Source organism: Lacerta agilis, chromosome 8, assembly GCF_009819535.1.
Source record: "Lacerta agilis isolate rLacAgi1 chromosome 8, rLacAgi1.pri, whole genome shotgun sequence".
NCBI classification, from domain to species: Eukaryota; Metazoa; Chordata; class Lepidosauria; order Squamata; family Lacertidae; genus Lacerta; species Lacerta agilis.
The window spans coordinates 24980507-24998109 of NC_046319.1; the positions used below are offsets into that span (position 1 = coordinate 24980507).

The window sequence follows — 17603 nt, forward strand, 5'->3', positions numbered from 1 at the left end:
TCAGATGTCAAGCAGATAAAAGAATGACACAACTTTTAGAGGAGTTCTGAAATACAGCCCTCTGTCGGGAGTTTCCCATGTTCGATGTTTTATTATGTTTTTAATCATCACCAGAAAACGGCCAGAACTTCTCGATGGCAAGAGGTGTTCCGACAGTGGGATAGACTCCCTCAGAAGCTGGGGGGCTCTCCTTGGCTGGAGATTTCTAAGCCGAGGTTGGGCGGCCATCTGCCAAGGATGCTTCAGCTGCGGTTCCCACAATGCAGGGAAGTTAGGGCTAAACGACCCCTGGGATCTTTGCGTAACCAAATCAAATCAATCCATAAGGTTAACTCCTCAAAGTAGCAACACTGGAAAATATTAGGCTTCCCACCAGACCAGAGAATTGGGGGGAGGGGGGCGCAGGCCCATTTCTGCCCAACTTGGACCACTCCGGTTCCCTTCCTAAGCAGGCAAGCAGAAGGTCCCGATCCTTACCGGGCAAGGACCGAATGAACTCGTAGACGTCCTCCACGTTCCACTTGGTGGGCTCGCTGGGCAGGAAGTGGTGCCCAATGCCCACCAGGTCTCGGACGTGCACATCGGGCAGCTCCATGTCGCGCTCGCCCTGGCGCCGGCGGGAGGCGGAGGAGCTGGCCGAGAGAGGTGACAGGGGCTCTTCGTAGCTGGAGTTGTCCGAACAGCGGCTGGAGTCCTCCTGCGCATGAGCCAGCTGCAGAGACCCGGAGACGGAAATGGGCCCTGAGCCAGGGGGCAGCGATACCGGCGCCTGCAAACACAGAGGAGCACCCCACTTTAGGAGGCTGTGCTATCGCCCCATCCGGCCCAGTGCTGCCTCCTCTGGCTGGCAGCTGCTGTCTGGAGGCTCAGTCGGAACGTCTGTATGTTTACTGCGCTAACTCCCTGGGCTCCTCAATTTTTTTTCAGCCACTGCCCCCTTTGTTTCCACAAACTCGTAGAATAGCAGTCTGCACAGCTTATGGGAGGAAGGTAACCACACAATAAAATACAGAACAGGAACGATTCATTGTGTGTTTATTCAGAAGCCAACTGGAATTATTTACTTAATTCAACAAAATTGAGAAATTACACCAGAATATACCAAAATGCAAATGCAGTAATAATATTAACGAACATCAGATGAAGAAAAAAGGAGAGGAACCATCGGCTAACTCAACTTTAGCAATATCGTCTCCCTTTTGTAATCGTTTTTTGCAGACTGTGCAAAAAGAGCTTCTTCGTTTGTCACGAGACAGCTCAGAAGAAACCGAACTGGGCATTCCTGTTCCCACACATCAGCAAGGAAATCTTTCTCTTGGATCTTTGCATAAATTATGGGCAGATTAACATGCAGCAAATAATACCTTTCCCCTGAAGTTGAGATCTTTCAATTATACAAATTTAGTTAAGATATTATCATTATAACTGAACCCGGCACTGCCTGAAAGTAAATGTCCACTCTGCAGCTGAGAACTCTTCTTCCAAGCACATGTAGCAACCAATTTGTTATCATGTTCCAGGGGAGACAGTGTGGGGCAGTGGTTAGGGTGCAGGACTCGGACCTGGGAAAGAACTGGGTTTAAGTTCCCTACTCACTGGTCATGAAGCTCATTGGGTGTGACTTTAGGCCAGTCACTGCTTCTTAGCCTCACCTCTTAGTCAGTCACTTGCTGTGAGGATAACTTGGGGGGAAAGTGGCCCATGAGACCCGGGTTCAAATCCCCACTTGGTCATGGATAAAGCTTCCTGGGTGTGGCCTTGGGCACTTAGCCACTGTCTTCTCTCAGCCTAACCTACTTCACAGGGTTTTGAGGAAGGGATTAAATGCAGCAGTTCCTCCATGCAGGACCCGAATTGGGCCCATTTTAGAGGTCGGAAACTAAGGACTGAATTGTCCAGGGGAAGAAGAAAGATAAAACCATAGAGTTTGCTCCCCTTGGGCCTACGGCAGGTGCACTGGAGGGAGGCACAAAGAGATACCCGATACTACCAGGTTTCTCCTCCGCCATGCAAAAAAGTTCCTTGCCCCTGGATAAGTCCAGAAGGCTCTTACCTGCTTCTTGTTCTCTTTGCTGAGAGGGGGAAGGGAGCCCTTGCAGGTCCGACGTCGGCCATGTGGAGGCGTGTTGGGCTTCTGAAGCTTGCTGCGGTCTGGGTGGAAGAGCCCCACACGCTTTGTGCAACCCACGTTGTACCTGCAAGAGAGAGAGAGAGAGAGAGACAGAGAAGGTCAAAGCCTCTGCACAGCCAGCGTCCCAACCTTGTATTATTAATTATGATTGTTTTTATTTCTACCCCTCCTTCTCCCACCCCCACCTTGCAAATTAAAACAACACTGAGCAAAATACAAAAAGCTTAAAAACATACAAGATATTTTATTGGGTGGTTGTTTTTATTTTGATTGTATATTTTGCGGTTTTATGTTTTTATTTTGTTCTGTGAACTGCTCTGAGACCTCCGGGTATAAGGTGGTATATAAATCCAATTAATAATAATAATAATAATAATAATAATAATAATAATAATAATAATAATAATAATAATTTCTAGAAAGTAATCAGACCCAAACAGCATCACAACACTATAAAAAGCAACCGGCGATAAAAGCAGTGCAGCCCAGTGTGTGTGTAATTAGCTCTATAAGAGCTTCTCCGCTGGTACCCAGCACAAAATTTGTGCAACGTGGGAATACACCTTATAATGGAGTCAAACCCTGGGTTCATCTAGCTCAACACTGCCTACTCTGGCTGGCAGTGGCTCCCTGGGTTTTCAGGCAGGGGAGATTCCCAGCGCTGCCAGCCTGGAGATGCGATCAGGACCTTCCGCAAGCAAGGCAGCTGCTTTGCCCTGAGCTACGGCCCCTTTTCCCCGCTCAAGGAAAAGGGCAGGCAGACGTTTCTGCCAGGGAGGTACCTCTTTGCGCAGGCCATGGAGCAGAACCGCTTTGACCGCTTGAACTTGTAGGCAAAGTCAAGGCGGCCGCAGAGCTCGCACTTCAGCTTTGGGGGTGACCCGTCGTCTTTGGATTCTGGGGAAGGAGAGCAGAGTTTTTAGGACCCCTCACCTCAAAGCAACAAAAGGCAGCAAAGCCCCCCCCCCCCAAACCCTTGCACCCACGTTTAAGAAGCCCTGCTGGATCAGGCACCTCTTAACCGCAGAATGGCAGAACTGGATGGGGACCCCAGGGGTCATCTAGCCCAACCCCCTGCAATCCATTGTTGTCTTTCCAGCCAGGTCCACCAGATGTGGCCCCCATCACAGGAACGTCAGGAACTGCAGGCCCTTTCTCCCTCCAGCTAACTATTGCCTGCACAGACCGGCAGCGTTTCTCAAGGGTTTTAGACAAGGGACTCTCCCAGTCAGGCTTCCCCCTGGGGCATCTGGTCGGCCACTGTGAGAAGAGGCTGCTGGAAAAGAAGGGCCACTGGCCTCATCCAGCAGCCTCTTCTGGTGATCTTATGAGCCCAGAAATATCCACAGGTTGTCCACCTTTGCAGAAGAGGGTTGTGCCAAATATTTGTTTCTGCTTTTCTGCACGTTTTGATATGACACCTCTCTGCTGGGAAGCTGCCCCATCAATCCCTAACGCTTCTTGAGGGAGCAAGTGAAAGGCACTCTGCACATGCTCCAGGTCTCCCCCCTCTCTCTGCTTACCTAGGCTTTCCGCTGGGCTTACCTTGTAGATAGGGGTCCTCCATTTCGGAGTCGGTGGTGGTGGTTGTGTTGTTGTCCTGGTGCTGGGGTTTCTCGGCCAGGAGGTCCTGGGCATACTTCTGCTTGAGGCTCCCCACCAGCAGCGAAGAGCGCCCCACCTGGCAAAGAACCACAGTCACGTCGAGCAGGAAGGGGACCCCCGAGCGTCACCTAGCCCAACCCCCCTGCGACGCACAGGAATCGCCACTGCCAGACGGCCATCCAAACCTCTGCTTTACAAACCTCCAGCGAAGGAGAGATGGGCGAGGGAGGTGCTTCGACAAGGGAGTCGGCGAAAGGCAGCTTGGAAGGCAGCCCCCTCCCCCTTCTCTTCTTCCATGGAGACCCGGGTGGCCTTGGCCCCGCAGGACGAGGGGAGGGCGGACGCTCGACTGACGGCTGCAGCGGGAGAAACGCTTGGCTATATGCACCTTGGAAACCAGAAATGGGAGCGCAGATGCTGTGGGTGTGTGGCTTTGGCTTGGCTGGGCAGGAATCTCTGAACGGCACATTCAGAGGCCACATTGCACGCGACCAAGCACTACAGTGCCACCTTGAATTCCCCCCCCCCCCGCAAAGAATCCTGGGATGCGCCATTTGTTAAGAATTGTTCGGAGACCCCGTATTTCCTTCCCGGAGTGGTTTAAGAATCAATAGCTCTTTTCCCAAGGAACTCTAGGAACTGTAGCTGTGAAAGGAGGATAAGGGAGTCCCCCCTACAACTTGCAGCACCTGCAACCAACTACGGTTCCTATAATAATTTGGAGAAGTGCTTAAGGTGGCATCATAGCACTTTGAACGCGCTTTGGACTTGGTCAGATTTTATATTGCGAGGAAGGACTCTGGACACCCTCCTGGGCTCCCTTGCATCACCCCAACCATGTAAACCAGCTCTCCCCCCCTCCCGTGCTCTGTGCCCCGACCAGTTTCTCTGCCCCCCTCCAGTCCCAGCCAAGTTCACTCTCCCCCCACAGCCTTTGTGAAAATAGAAACACTGGGGGGTGGGGGGGGGTGAAACCCTTTCCCTTCTGCCACATGCCCAGGCACAACCCTCAAGTTTTCTCGCAATGGGATTTCAATGTCCACCCTTCCTAAAGCCCCACAACAAAGGCAGCCCACCAACACCTACCCATGCGCTGCCCTTGGGCTCCTCCCCCCCCCCAACTCAACCCCCCCCCCAAGTTTGTTGGATACCTACCGGGAACGGCTCGGCCCCCTCCTGGATCACAAACCCCTCGATGACGTGGGTCAGGATCTGCGGCTTCACGATGGCTTGGGGCGGCTTGTTCTCACCGTTCTGGGGGGCGCCGGCGACGGTGGAGGCAGAGCTGCCGTTGTTCCCCGATGTCATGCCGGGGCTGCCGGGGGCGTCCGGAGGCGTGCGGCGGAGGCTGTCCCGGCCGGCCTCTGCATGGGAGAAGGAGGGAGAGGAGGGAAGCCGAGCGTGACAGGCAAGCCGAGACAAAGGCAGAGGCACCGAGGAGGCTGGACCACCGGCCCTGCCCCTCCGCCGCCCTCCCCAACCACCCGCTCTGCCCATTACCATACAGCTGACTTGCTCCTGCTCCAAGCCGCATGGGACGCCTGGCCCCCCCCCTTCCAACCTCCGCGTGGAGCACACACAGAGAGGGTTGTGGAAGGAACGAGGAGCGCACACACAGAGAGAAAGAGTCTGCCAGGCAGTTCGGAGCAGAACTGGCACAGAGGACCCAGTGTGTCCCAGGCAGGGGGGGGGCGCCAACTCTGGCTTTAAATTCATGCCCTCCTCTTTCCAACCGGCACAGCAGCCTGGGAAAGACCTGTGTGTGGCAACGCGGGAGGTGAGCGGACGAACTACATACAATCCACTTTCGGCCACGATTCCTGTACTTTCCGCCCCAAACTTCTACAAATACTTCCCCTAGGGAGTTCGCCACCTCCAGTCCTTCATGCCAGATTCTGGAGGGGGCTGCACCAGAGAGCTGCTGCGGTCGCAATTTTATGCGCATGGTGCTTTTCTGTGGGGGGGGGGGAAGCAGCACTCAAAGCGGCTCGTGGAGAAAGGAAACGGGGAAGCTAAGGGCAAAAACGATTTCATAACAACGTGACAAAACAGCAACACAACGGAGAATATAACAATATACCAAAAAAGCGCCCACATTTCCATAATGCATCCCCTAGCAACCATGACAGAAGAGCAATATGCTACTGCTCTTTTTTAAATTATTCCTCTGCAATTAGCAAAATGATTTGTGGAGTGGGGATTCACGCTCTCCTCCAATACCCCCAAAACTGCTAACAACTTAGAGCGATGCAGGGCGGGGGGGGGGGGGTGGCCTAAGACAAGGACTCTGCCTGGCATAGGTGCCCACTCTGCTTTCCTCATTTTGTCAACAGGTGCCAAGTGGTACAACCCTTCCTGGATGCTGAAACCACTTCAGAGTCTAAGCACTGGGGGTGGGAGGGTCTGAGAATGGGACATTACAAGTGCACTCCATCAAAATGCAATAATTCTGCGACTGTAGAAAGGATTCAGTGGGTGGAGGGTCTAGCCCAGACTGACTACAATCAGATATTAGGAGGGAAGGACTGTTTTACAATTAATTTATCAATTGCCTTCTAAGCCACCATCTCAAGGCAATTGACACATAAGATAATTTTTTTAAGTTTTAACACCCGCTTACCCCCCCCCCCAAAAAAAAACAAAATACATTTAAAACAAGTTTTAAAAGCCAGCAAGTAGACACTTGTGGTGAAGACCCTTTTATCCCACTGGGATATTATGCTAGTTTTAATTTGTAGCTAAAAGGTTTTCATTTATGTATCACACCGGTGGCTTAAATGCTCCCATCACTCCTCACCCAAGAAAAAAAAAGAGTTGCAAAGTTTGAAAGGTGAAAACTGGTGATTTATTTATTTTTAAATATGGATCCATGGACCTTTGCTGCATTAATTCCAGCAAATTAAGCTTTGCATTGAGAATTTTTTTTGGGGGGGGGGAGGGATGTACAAGTCCCTTTGCAACATTGTACCAAATTAAAGATCAACACCCCACCCTCCTCCACTAAGGGAAAGGCACAAAAAAACTCAGTAACCAAATAACTTTTCAGCAAAGCATTAGGCTGCCTGCAAATCAGGTTTCCAAGAACCCCTTACAACCGACACACACACGCACACACAGTCTGTTGAAGAAATGAAAATTAGATAAGTGATGCTATTACCGACAGCATGATCAAGTTGGAAGGGACCCCAGGAGCCATCCAGCCCAACTTCCCGCAACACAGGAATCACAGTTAATGACAATGTCGCCCAGACTAGGCTGATGTCTTGCACAAACTGGGTGTACACTGATGCCCCAGAATCTTCTGTAACACAGAGAAATTCTTTGGCAAGTAAGTCCATCTGAGAAGGGCTCCTTGCTGAAGGTACAGAGCAGCCCCCCCCCAACCGAACTCCCAGCCCTCCAGATGTTTTGGACCAGGGGTCAACAAGGTTTACCTTGCCTGGGCTGGTTCACTCCAGTGGAGATCCCTCTGCGGGCCAGATCACACCCGCGATTTCCGACATCTGCGCGGACGCGATTTCCGAGCTGCGAAAGCGAGTCCCTGTGCTGCACTGCGCTGCGCTGAACTGCCCGCGTGGGGACTCACCAAGCGGGCAGCTCAGTTCAGGGGCAGCTCGTGGGCCAGTTAAACGACCCACATGGGCCTCTTGCGGCCCATGGGCCTTAGGTTGCCGACCCCTGCTTTGGACTACAACTCCCATCAGCCTCAGCCAGCACAGGATGATGGGAGTTGTAGTCCAAAACACGGCGTAGGGGAGAGAGGAGGCTCGGGAAGGCCGCATTAAAGTTTTGAAGTGGCTGAATGTGGGAGGAAGTGGTTGGATCCCGGGGACCGTGTGGACAAAACGAGCAACCCACAAACTGCTCTAGCCCATGTGGCTGCACAACACATCATTGCAGGGGGCTCGACTAGAAGAGCCTTGGCATCCCTTCCGAATCTACAATCCTACGATTCTATGATCTGCAAACTCCGGCACGATCACATGCCGCTCTCAAACAACCAACAGGCAACTGGCAAAGAGCATACCCAACCCAGGACTCCTGAATGTTTTGAGAATCCTTATGTCCACACATCGAGTTTCTAGGCCTCATGTTCTGCCGAAGAAGAAAAATGTTTCCCTGTGGTTATTCCCCTCCTGTATCACTTTGCTTCCCCAACCCAATCTTCTCCACATCTCCTTCTTCATGTCCAAATATGCTACCATACTCCTAACCGTGACCACCCATAGGCCAAGGCTTTTTACGTGAGAAGTACAGAAAGTGGAACAATGAACAGAAGCCAGCTCCACCCCTCCAGCACTTAATATATATATTTTTTCTTTTAAAAAGATCCTAACGGCTGCTGGAAACTGTCCCACGTAACTTGCTGCCGCTCCCAAGAGGGGTGAGAGCAGAATACACAAAACCAAGCCATAAAATGAACAAGGAACGCTCAGTTTTATGCCATTTCTCTCTCTCTCTCTTGGAGCAGAATCTGGGCCCCCATTTTTAATCTGCGTGTCAACTTTGATTTCGGGAGATGACCGGAGTCGCAGCTTTGCCCGGATGACATCATTTGGAGTGCCAAAGCACTGTGCACACCACAGCCGCCGACCCCCCCCCCTCCAGCACCCCCCCAAGAGGGTCCATAATCCTTGGCTGCTGAGGCGCAGCCGAGAGACAAAACCATTTCTTCCCCACCTCCCTCTCCAGACCCCTTTCAATGCCGCCTCCTCGGAGACCCTGGGATTTGCATCTGCATCTCTCTCTCTCTCTCTCTCTCTCTCTCTCTTTCCTAGACTGCGGTCCGTTCGCCCAGCCAGCACCACATTAAATATTAACCACCCTGGAGGATGTGCTTCGCACGCGGCGCCAAGGATTCAAAGCAAGGCATGCTGGGAGTTGCCGCGCCGAGACCCAACAAAGGGGGAACGCAGCCGCTTCCGACGGTATACAATCCAGCTGCTGGCGGATGAGCAGGGGTGTCAAATGGTAATAACAGTGGCAAAACTCAAACTGGCCTCGTTTTAATTCGGGGGTTCTGAGGTCCTGACTGAGGTCCAAAATGCTTTGTTAGCTTCTGATAAGAGATTTGGTTGGCAGGAGCCAGTATTCTGACTTGGCACAAAGGCATGCTTCCTATGCTCCTGTTTAAAACCAGCTATTTATTCAACACCACGAGGACTAGAACCCTGCGTTATGTTTAAAGAAAAGGACCGTAACTCACTGACAAGAGCAAAAGGTCCTGTGGTCATTCCCCCAATGGCAGCATCTCCCAGAGAGAGAAGAGATGGGAGAGAAGCCTGCCTGAAACCCTGGAGACCTATTGCTGCCAGTCTGTGTAGACAACGCTAAGCAGAATGAATGAGAAGGACTGGAAGCTGACTTCGTATTTAGGGTAATGGTATGTTCAGTGGGACAGAACATACTTCTGCGTATAAAAGGGCTCTCCCTGCTTGCGATTCCAAGAAACTGGTATTCAGAGGCAGGTTGCCTGCTCCAACAACGGAGGCAGAGCAGCCACTGGCCGTGTTAGAAATTAGCCAGGCTCCAGGCGCGTTTTGCGACAGGCCCAGGCCCAATTGCGACCGTGTGGAGAACTCTGGGTGCCAGGCTGGTGACTGGGGAAAGCAAAATGACCCTTAGAGAAAGATCTGAAATATTCTACTTGAAGCTCGAATTTGTTTTATCCTGGATTGTTTGATGTTTGAAGGCGCTGCAACCCGCTTTGAGATTTGTTCTTTAAAATATAAAGTGGCACAGGAATGAATAACAACAACGAAACTCCACTGTAAAAACGAAACGGCGCCTAGACATTCCATTGTGGAAAATGCAACATAGGTTTAAGGTACCCTGTGGCGATTGGCTTATATATCTGAGTTTCCAACACTGGCCACTGGTAGACAAATCCATGGGCGGTAAGGCTAAACTTCTTTTAAAGCCACCCTGGTTGGTGGCCATCACTGCCTCCAGTGGCAGCAAGTTCCACAGGTTAACTCTGCCCTGAACCCACCAACATTCAGCTTCGTTGGATTGCCCCACCTTTTTGTATTGTGAGAGAGAGAGAACTTCTCCCTCCACACACGATTTATCTATGAGAATGGAGCCTTAAGAGACAAAGGGGTCCTTTCCTATGGCAGGAAACAGCTCAGGGGCAGACGCTCACATGACTGAGCAGCTATCCCAGATGACCTGGTCAAGTATTCGAGGCAGAGGGCACAACTGCCAACTTGCAGGTCAACTGACACGTGTCAAGTGAGCGGTCAACTGATCGCTTCTCATTTGACCAGGGCAAACATTTGGGGGAACCCAAGGCCACTGCGGTGTATCTTAAGTTGGCAGCTCAGCTTCTGAACATTCCCTTGCGGTGTCATTTGCTGGGGAAAGCAGGGAGGGCGAGTGGCTTATTGCCCCCCCCCCCCGCCCCACAGCAAGCAGTGCAAACAAAATTCAGGGTTGGAGCCAACCCATTTAAATTAATGAACACAGGTCACACCGACTGCCTTCAGCAGGCAATGGGCCTACTCTGAGTAGCACTGGCAGGGGATGCAACCCTCAGCGATGCACTAGGGAATGAAAATTGGGTTGCATTTGGTTGCAGGCTTCAAAGAACTGGCCTGATTCCCCTTTTAGACACCTGTTTTGCCTGCAGATCTTTTGCCTGCAGAAGATCCCAGAGGTGTCTGTAGCTATGGCTGGAAGAGGCCCTTGCCTGAATGCATGGAGAGCTGCTGCTAATCCATGCAGGCAATACTGATCTATATCAGGGTTTCCCCAAACTTGAGTCTCCAGCTTTTTTTTTTTTTTTTTACTATAACTCCCATCATCCCAATAGCAGGGCCAGTAATCAGAGATGATGAGAACTGTAGTCCAAAAAAAGCTGGAGACCCAAGTTTGGGAAACCCTGGTCTAGATGGCCTCTTCCCACTTAGAACAGTCCTTTATTCAGAAAAATGAGGACTGGAAACTTGCTTTATTTTTAAGGGAAGGGCCTCTGCTCAGTGGTCGAGTAGACACGTTGCATAAAGAAAGTCCCAGGGTCATTCCTTGCAACCTCCGGTTTGGGCCGACAAATTTTCCCTGCCTGAAATCCTGGAGAGCTGCTACCAGTCAGTGTAGCAAATACTGAGCTAGATGGACCGCGATGGACTGAGGTTTCCAAGTTTAAATCAGCTATTTATTCGGAACTGTGAAAATTAGACCCTGGCCACTTTTTTGGTGGGGGAAAGAGCAGCTGCTTTCCCCAAATTCAATCCCCAAACGGCATCTCCAAGTTCGACTGGGAATCTCCTGAAAACTCAAAAGAGCCACTTCCAGTCCAGTCTGTGCAGACAATGCCGAGATAAATGGGTCACAACGGTCCGACTCTCACATATGGCGGTTTCCTATGTCCCACAAGTGAACAATGCACAGCACGGAAGAGCGCCACCTTCTGCCCATTCCGGAGCTCCTGCCAATCAATCACAAAGGACACGCCACTGATCTTTACAAGGGTTAGAGGAGGGGGGTGGGGAGACAGAGGAGCAACAGTCCAATCCCCCACCCCACCCCCAATTTCATAATGGGAACAGGCATGGGAACCACCTGACGGTGCATGGACTGCAGTGTGAAACTGGAGCGCCTCTCCAGAGAGCGCCCAAACGCCTCTTTCCCCAGCTGCGCAAGCAGGATCGGGAAAACAGCGCAGAGCAGCACATGGCACATGGGGGCGCATGAACACGCAAGAGGGGCAGGTGGGGAAGACAGCAGCTGCTGGAGGAAGAGGGAGAAGCAGGCAGTTTTCCAAGGCATCGAACAAGGGGCTGCGAAACCCAGGGCTCCAAGTTGGGTTTCTCCCAACGCCCTAAGCAACGGGCATCAGGTCTTATTGCGTGGCTCACCCCCCCCCACAGGATCTGCAACAAGGGGGGGGGAGCCAGTAGGATGGCCAGACCTCTGGAAAGCGCTCTCTCTCTCTCTCTTGTCTCAGTGCCAGCCAGCTTGCTGGGAGGCCATCCAGTCACTCCCAGAAAGCTGCTCCTCCCTCATCGGAGCAAGCATGGTGGTGGTGGTGGGGGGGGGGAGATGCATCAGGCACAGTTTCAGTGCTGAGAAGAGCTCTCTCCTTCTGCCACAGGAAAAGGGTGGCACAGAAACCCTGGCTGGAATTCTCCCCGCACGGAAGGGAGCTGCCAGCACCATCCAGGCCACCAGAAGGAGAATTCCAAGTGGTTATTTTAAAACCTCCTCACTCAGCCCAGGCTTTGGAAACTCAGGCCGTCCTACTCATGTGCCAAATATTCTCCTTGTCCCTCCCCTTTCGCCAAAAACAGAAAACAGCTTACTTTCACATGTTCCTTCTGCAATCTGACATTTGTCTTCCTCTTTCCACTTACATGCACCACGAACACAAACAATTACAGCTATAATGCAGAAAACTGCACAGAATTTGAGATTTCAGTAAGGACTAGAACTTCTGGGTGCCTTCTAGGCCAGTGTTTTTCAACCACTGTTCCGCGGCACACTAGTGTGCCGCGAGATGTTGCCTGGTGTGCCGTGGGAAAAATTGAAAAATTCAAGGGAATTACTTTATATATAGTTAATATAGGCACAGAGTTAATTTTTTTAACATTTTCTAATGGTGGTGTGCCTCGTGATTTTTTTCATGAAACAAGTGTGCCTTTGCCCAAAAAAGGTTGAAAAACACTGTTCTAGGCGATCTGGCATTCCTTTATTGCAGCCTGTTGGATGATGAGGGCTAGAACCCTCTGGATTCATTCGTTTATTACGGTTATAGACCAGCGCGAAAGGCACATCTAGGACAGCTTTCGCAAGAATAAAATATGCATTTAAAACAATTCTTAAAATATACATTTAAAACAATTCTTAAACAAACAGTTTAAGAATTAAAATTAAGTTAGACGCATAGACGCGTGAGAACCTAAAATTTATAAATTCCCTCTGGACTCGTTTCATATAAATTAGCATTCTTTTATTACAGCAGAACCATTGTTTTCAAAACAACCCTCGTCACAAGCCTGGCAGATCTGGAACCGCACTTGGTAATTAAGTAACACTAATATTCCTCACTTGTTATTTTAACCCATGTGCAACTGTATTCATTTTGCGTGCTTCTTTCACAGCTTTTTTTTTTTTTTGCATCTTCGAATTTTCACTTGTTATCAATGTTCTGCTTTATATACATTATAAAATGAAATTTAGAAATATTTACCAAAAAAAAATCACTAATATCCTATCACAATGCCTGTAACGCCAAAGATTAAAGCAAAACCCCTATCTTTGTACTGAAACGCATTCATTCCCCTGCATCACCCATAAAAGGGCTATATTCAAATATCCTTTGTACTGGAGATAAAACAGAGGCAGGGGAATAACGGAGACCAGGGGAGAACCACAGCTCAGTGGTTAATGCACAGAGTCCTGGGTTCAATCCTCAGCTTCTCCAGGTAGGGCTGGGAGAGACCCCTACAGGTAAGAGCACTGCTGCCAGTCACTGTGTAGACAGTCGTGAGCTGGATGGACCAATAGTCTGACCTGCTACAAGGAAGCTCTTTTTGCTCCTATTTAAACTAGCCCTCAAATCAGAACCATGAGGACTAGAATCTTGGCTTGATTTTAAGGGAAGGGCTGTAGCTCAGTGGAAGAGCACCTGCTTTGCACATCAAATGTCTAAGGTGCAATTCCATGTAGGACTCTTGCCCAAAAACCCTGCCAGTCAGCGCAGGTAATACTGAGCTGGGCGAACCAGTGGCCTGACTCATAATAAAAGGCAGCTTCCCAAGTTTGGGTGACAGCACGCGCAGAAGGTTTTAAAATCCTTAATAATAATAGTAATAATAAATTTTTATTTATACCCCGCCCTTCCCAGCCAAAAACCGGGCTCAGGGCGGCTAACACTAATTAAAACCACAGCAAAAACATAAAAAAATCAATTTAAAATACAGATTAAAATACAAATTCAAAATTAAATCTGCAGTCTCATTTTCAAATAACCCACCAATAAAAGAATGAAGCATAAGTATCAAACAGAAAGCAACCCAAAGGCCAGGTGGAACAGCTCCATCTTTGCCTGTTCTCAGGTGAGGTTGGCAACTTAGGGCCCCCTTTCAGCCAGGGGGCCTCTGGTTGCCAACCTGCAGCATGAGAAATGAGTCATGCACCAGCCACTCCAGGGAAGTGTCCTTGGAGATGGTACCCAGCTGAAGTGCTCTTTTGCAAGCTCTTTTAGGCAGCTGCTTTGTTTAGAAAGCAAAGCAGCGTAGCCAACCCCTTCCAAACAGGAGTGCTCCATTTCTGGGTCCCATTCCTCCCCGCAGAATCAGAGAATCCCACTCCTGCCTTTCTTTTCCAATATTCTGCAGCTACTCGGTCACAACCACCAAGTTTTGTTTAATTTTGTACTTTAGGATTAGCAAGGGCATGCCATATCCCCTGGTGTCCCTGTGGCGCCATTTTACACACAGCCCACTTGTATGGCTCAAGGAAGTGAGCCAAGCTGCGCCTATTAAAACATTATTTAAAAACAAAAACAAAACAGAGGTGCAAACATCATTAGGTGGCCTTGATAGCCAAGTTTCTTCTGCCTAACCTGTGGCCTTCCACCACGTGTTGGCTGAACTACAACTCCCATCAGGCTTGCCAAGCATGGCAAAAAAAGGCTCCTCATTATTACCATTAAATTTATAAATCGCCTTCCAAACCTCCATCTCAAGGAAGTTTATGCATAAAATAACCAAAGAGAGTTAAGAATATAAAAACAATATTTAAAAAAAACGAAACTAAAACCCCACAGGCTATAGAGTCAGGTCTAGTCAATTTGTGGGCATGCTGGCTAGAGAATTAACGAACACAACCTCTGGAGGATTGCACCTCATTCACTTGTGGGCTAGAGGGACCTGTGATTGGACCAACTTTATTATTAACGGCCTTCTTATTTTTTCAATATGCATTTCGACCTACAAGTCCCCTAAAGCAACAGTGGCAAGGCCAGCAATCCGCTCCAGTTTCAATGAAGTCAACTATTGCAAAAGTTTCCGCAAAACACTGGTGCAAACGATAACTGGATTTAGGAAACTGAGCCAGACCACCGGTCCATCTAGATGAGTATTGCAGGCATTGATTGACGGCGGCTCTCTGGGATTCCGGGCATTAAAGCTTTCCCAGTCCTAACTGAAGATATCGCCATTGGTGATTGAACCTGGGACCTTCTGCATGGAGAGCAGGTGCTCTAACCATTGAGCAACTGCACCCTTCCCCATCAGTTTGCTGCCTTGTCAGCAAAAGCGCCTTTTGTTTTCGAAGATTTGCCACAGCTCTGCCTTACTTCTGCTTTTTAAAAAACAAACAAACAAACAGCTAAATGGCTGTTGATAAAAGTCCATGAGAAGAGCTATTCAGCCAAATTACATAAATCTACCTGGAAAGTGCAATAATTATTATTATTATTTTAAGTTGCTTGGTTTCAAAACAACAGCTAACCAATTTTATGGCTGCAGTGAGGGAAAGCATAGCTCGACTGAAATATTTATAAAGCAATATTCTTTTTTTTTTTTGCGATCCAACTGTGCTTCAGAGGACGCAACTGTTGTTTGGTAGCATTTAACAAGTCAACTAACCGAAACCTTTTCTCTTTGCAAACTGCTTTGAGCTTTTTAAAAACAAAACAAAACAAAACAAAACCTATCAATGAACCACCAAAGGCCCACTTGTACTCCAAAGCAGCTAACATCGCATTAAACATCCAGCCGAACAAGGGAGGGGAACCTGTGGCCCTGCAGGTGTTGCCTCCAGGCTCCTGACCAGCATGCTCAATATTCAGGGGTGCTGGGGGTTGGGTGTGTGTCCAACTAAGGAGAGCTGAGTTGAGAGCCCACCCCCTGCATGTTTCCTGGGCAGCTTGCGCCCAGCTTTGGCTCTGCTGCTGCCCTCAGTCTGCCGTCTCCCCAAAATCAGGACCCATCCCCAACTGGCTGAAATCAGCTCCAACCCTCAACCACAAAACAGGAGCTCGTGCATGCTTCTTCTAACTTGACAGGCCAGCCCTAAGTCCCCTTGGGAATCAGTGGGATTAATGTGCAGTTTAAGTACCCTGTGGCTTAGCCATACAGCCAGATCTGATTCAAGAAGTTCAGTGGGGCTTACCCCTGAGTAATCATGCCGCAAACTGCAAGCCTGGGTGGGGGGGGGGGCAGGGTTGCTGCAAAGATTCCTTAAACCCATGCTTAGCCCACTTTTATTTAAAAACAGAAGTGCAACACACTTACAGGTTGATGGCGAAGCAATATAGATTGAATTCCTTTTGCATCATTTGAGAGCTGAATTTCAGAATTCAGAAAAGATTTGGCCAGACTTACCGGTACTTTCCCAACATGATGGCATCAGGCTACCATGCCTTCCTGCCTCCAGATTACTCTAGTGCCAAACCTCAACCCCAGGGGGACTCCTGTTGCGGGGGAGGGGGGGACGGTAATCCCAGAACAGCCCCTCCCAAAGGGGAAAGGTAGGAAAGAGCCCCACTGGATCCAAGGCTCAAATAGGCCTGAGTTCACCTTTCCAAACACACTGCATGATCCTGGAAGTCATCCAAGGCAGCAAGAGAAGGTCACCCCCCCACAGATGCTGTCAAATAGACTGCCCCTGCATATGGAGGTTCTACTGAGCTGTAACAATTACCGGTAATTGCACAATTCTAGACAGCTTTACTGGGAGGCCCATGAGTAGCGTGGGGGCAGAGGTCAGAGAGTCAGACTAGGACCTGGACCAGGGTTCAAATCCCCACTCAGCCATGAAGCTGACTGGATAGCCTTGGGCCAGTCACTGCCGCTCAGCCTAACCTGCCTCACAGGGTTGTTGTGAGGTTAAAATGAAGAGAGGGAGGGAGCACTCTTTTTAAGTGAAATTCCCTTATTCTAAATAGGATTCCTCGCAAGAAAAGGGAAAAATTGACAGCTATTGGAGCACTCTGCATGCTATATAAATGCAATCAACCGATCAATGGGGCTGACCCCCAAGCCTTACACCCCAGAAAAACAACTCTTACCATAAATAAAAATAAAAATTACCCCATAATATTTAAAAGGGAGTTGAGGGAACGCCTCTTTCTTTGCTTCTAAACCCTGCACAGCCAAGCAATTCCAAACAACACCCTACTTACCGGTCACTTTGACAACAGCCCCTCTCCACCACCAACCCGGGCACAAAGGTCTATTATCTATTTTTGATACACACAAACACCCATCCAAAAAAGGAAACCTCCAATTGCTCCCGCTGAGTGTTTCCCTTTGGGGACCAGTCCCACTTTCTTGGACTTGGCAACCGTGGATGGGAGAAATATCGTTAATAACAAACAAACAAGAGAAGCCTCCACCCCCACCCCCACCCGCCCGCCGCTAACCTGAGTCTCAAGCGCAACAGCAGCAACTCCAAGTCCCATCGGAGGGCGAAGGAACAAAGGCCCCGCGTCCCCGCCGGAGCCCTTACCGTGGCGAGGGCAGCCGGGCACGGCGGCAGGCCGAGGCAACCTCCGGGCTCCCGCCACGCAGCATCGGGAGTGGGGTGGGGGGGAAGAGGCCGGAACAAAGCGGGTAGAGTCGCGCTCCGCCTCGGCCGCGCTGAGCACCTGTTCGCCCCGGGAGAGAGAGGCGCGCGCGGCGGTGCCAAAAGGGTCCCCTGCCCCGTGCGCCCTGGGCGCGTGCCAAAACGCGCGCCGCTGCGCCCTCCGGGCCTTCCTTCCGGGCTCGCTGGCTCGGGCCGCGCTCTCGCCGCGCCCGGGCTGGCCGGCGAAGGGGAAGCGCAAACAATGCCGCCCGCCGAGGGTGGAGAGGAGGGAGCGGGGGCAGCAGAGGCAGCAGCTGCCGGCCAGCCTCCGCCTCCTTCTCCTCCGCCGCCT

At 50.2% G+C, this 17603-nt stretch overlaps 1 protein-coding gene across 5 annotated transcripts in view; it reads right to left on the bottom strand.

Moving 5' to 3' along the window:
* PHC2 (polyhomeotic homolog 2) overlaps positions 1-17603 on the bottom strand; it is a 56659-nt gene that overhangs the window by 1425 nt on the left and 37631 nt on the right. For 3 of the 5 annotated variants that reach the window (XM_033156591.1, XM_033156593.1, XM_033156595.1), the window contains 6 exons: positions 4892-5100; positions 3937-4092; positions 3677-3812; positions 2914-3028; positions 2054-2195; positions 478-769 (listed from right to left, as the gene is read on the bottom strand). In XM_033156591.1, the coding sequence (XP_033012482.1) occupies positions 478-769; positions 2054-2195; positions 2914-3028; positions 3677-3812; positions 3937-4092; positions 4892-5100 (1050 nt within the window). The remainder of the gene's footprint in view (positions 1-477; positions 770-2053; positions 2196-2913; positions 3029-3676; positions 3813-3936; positions 4093-4891; positions 5101-17603) is intronic. The other 2 variants (XM_033156592.1, XM_033156594.1) reach the window with 2 other exon arrangements.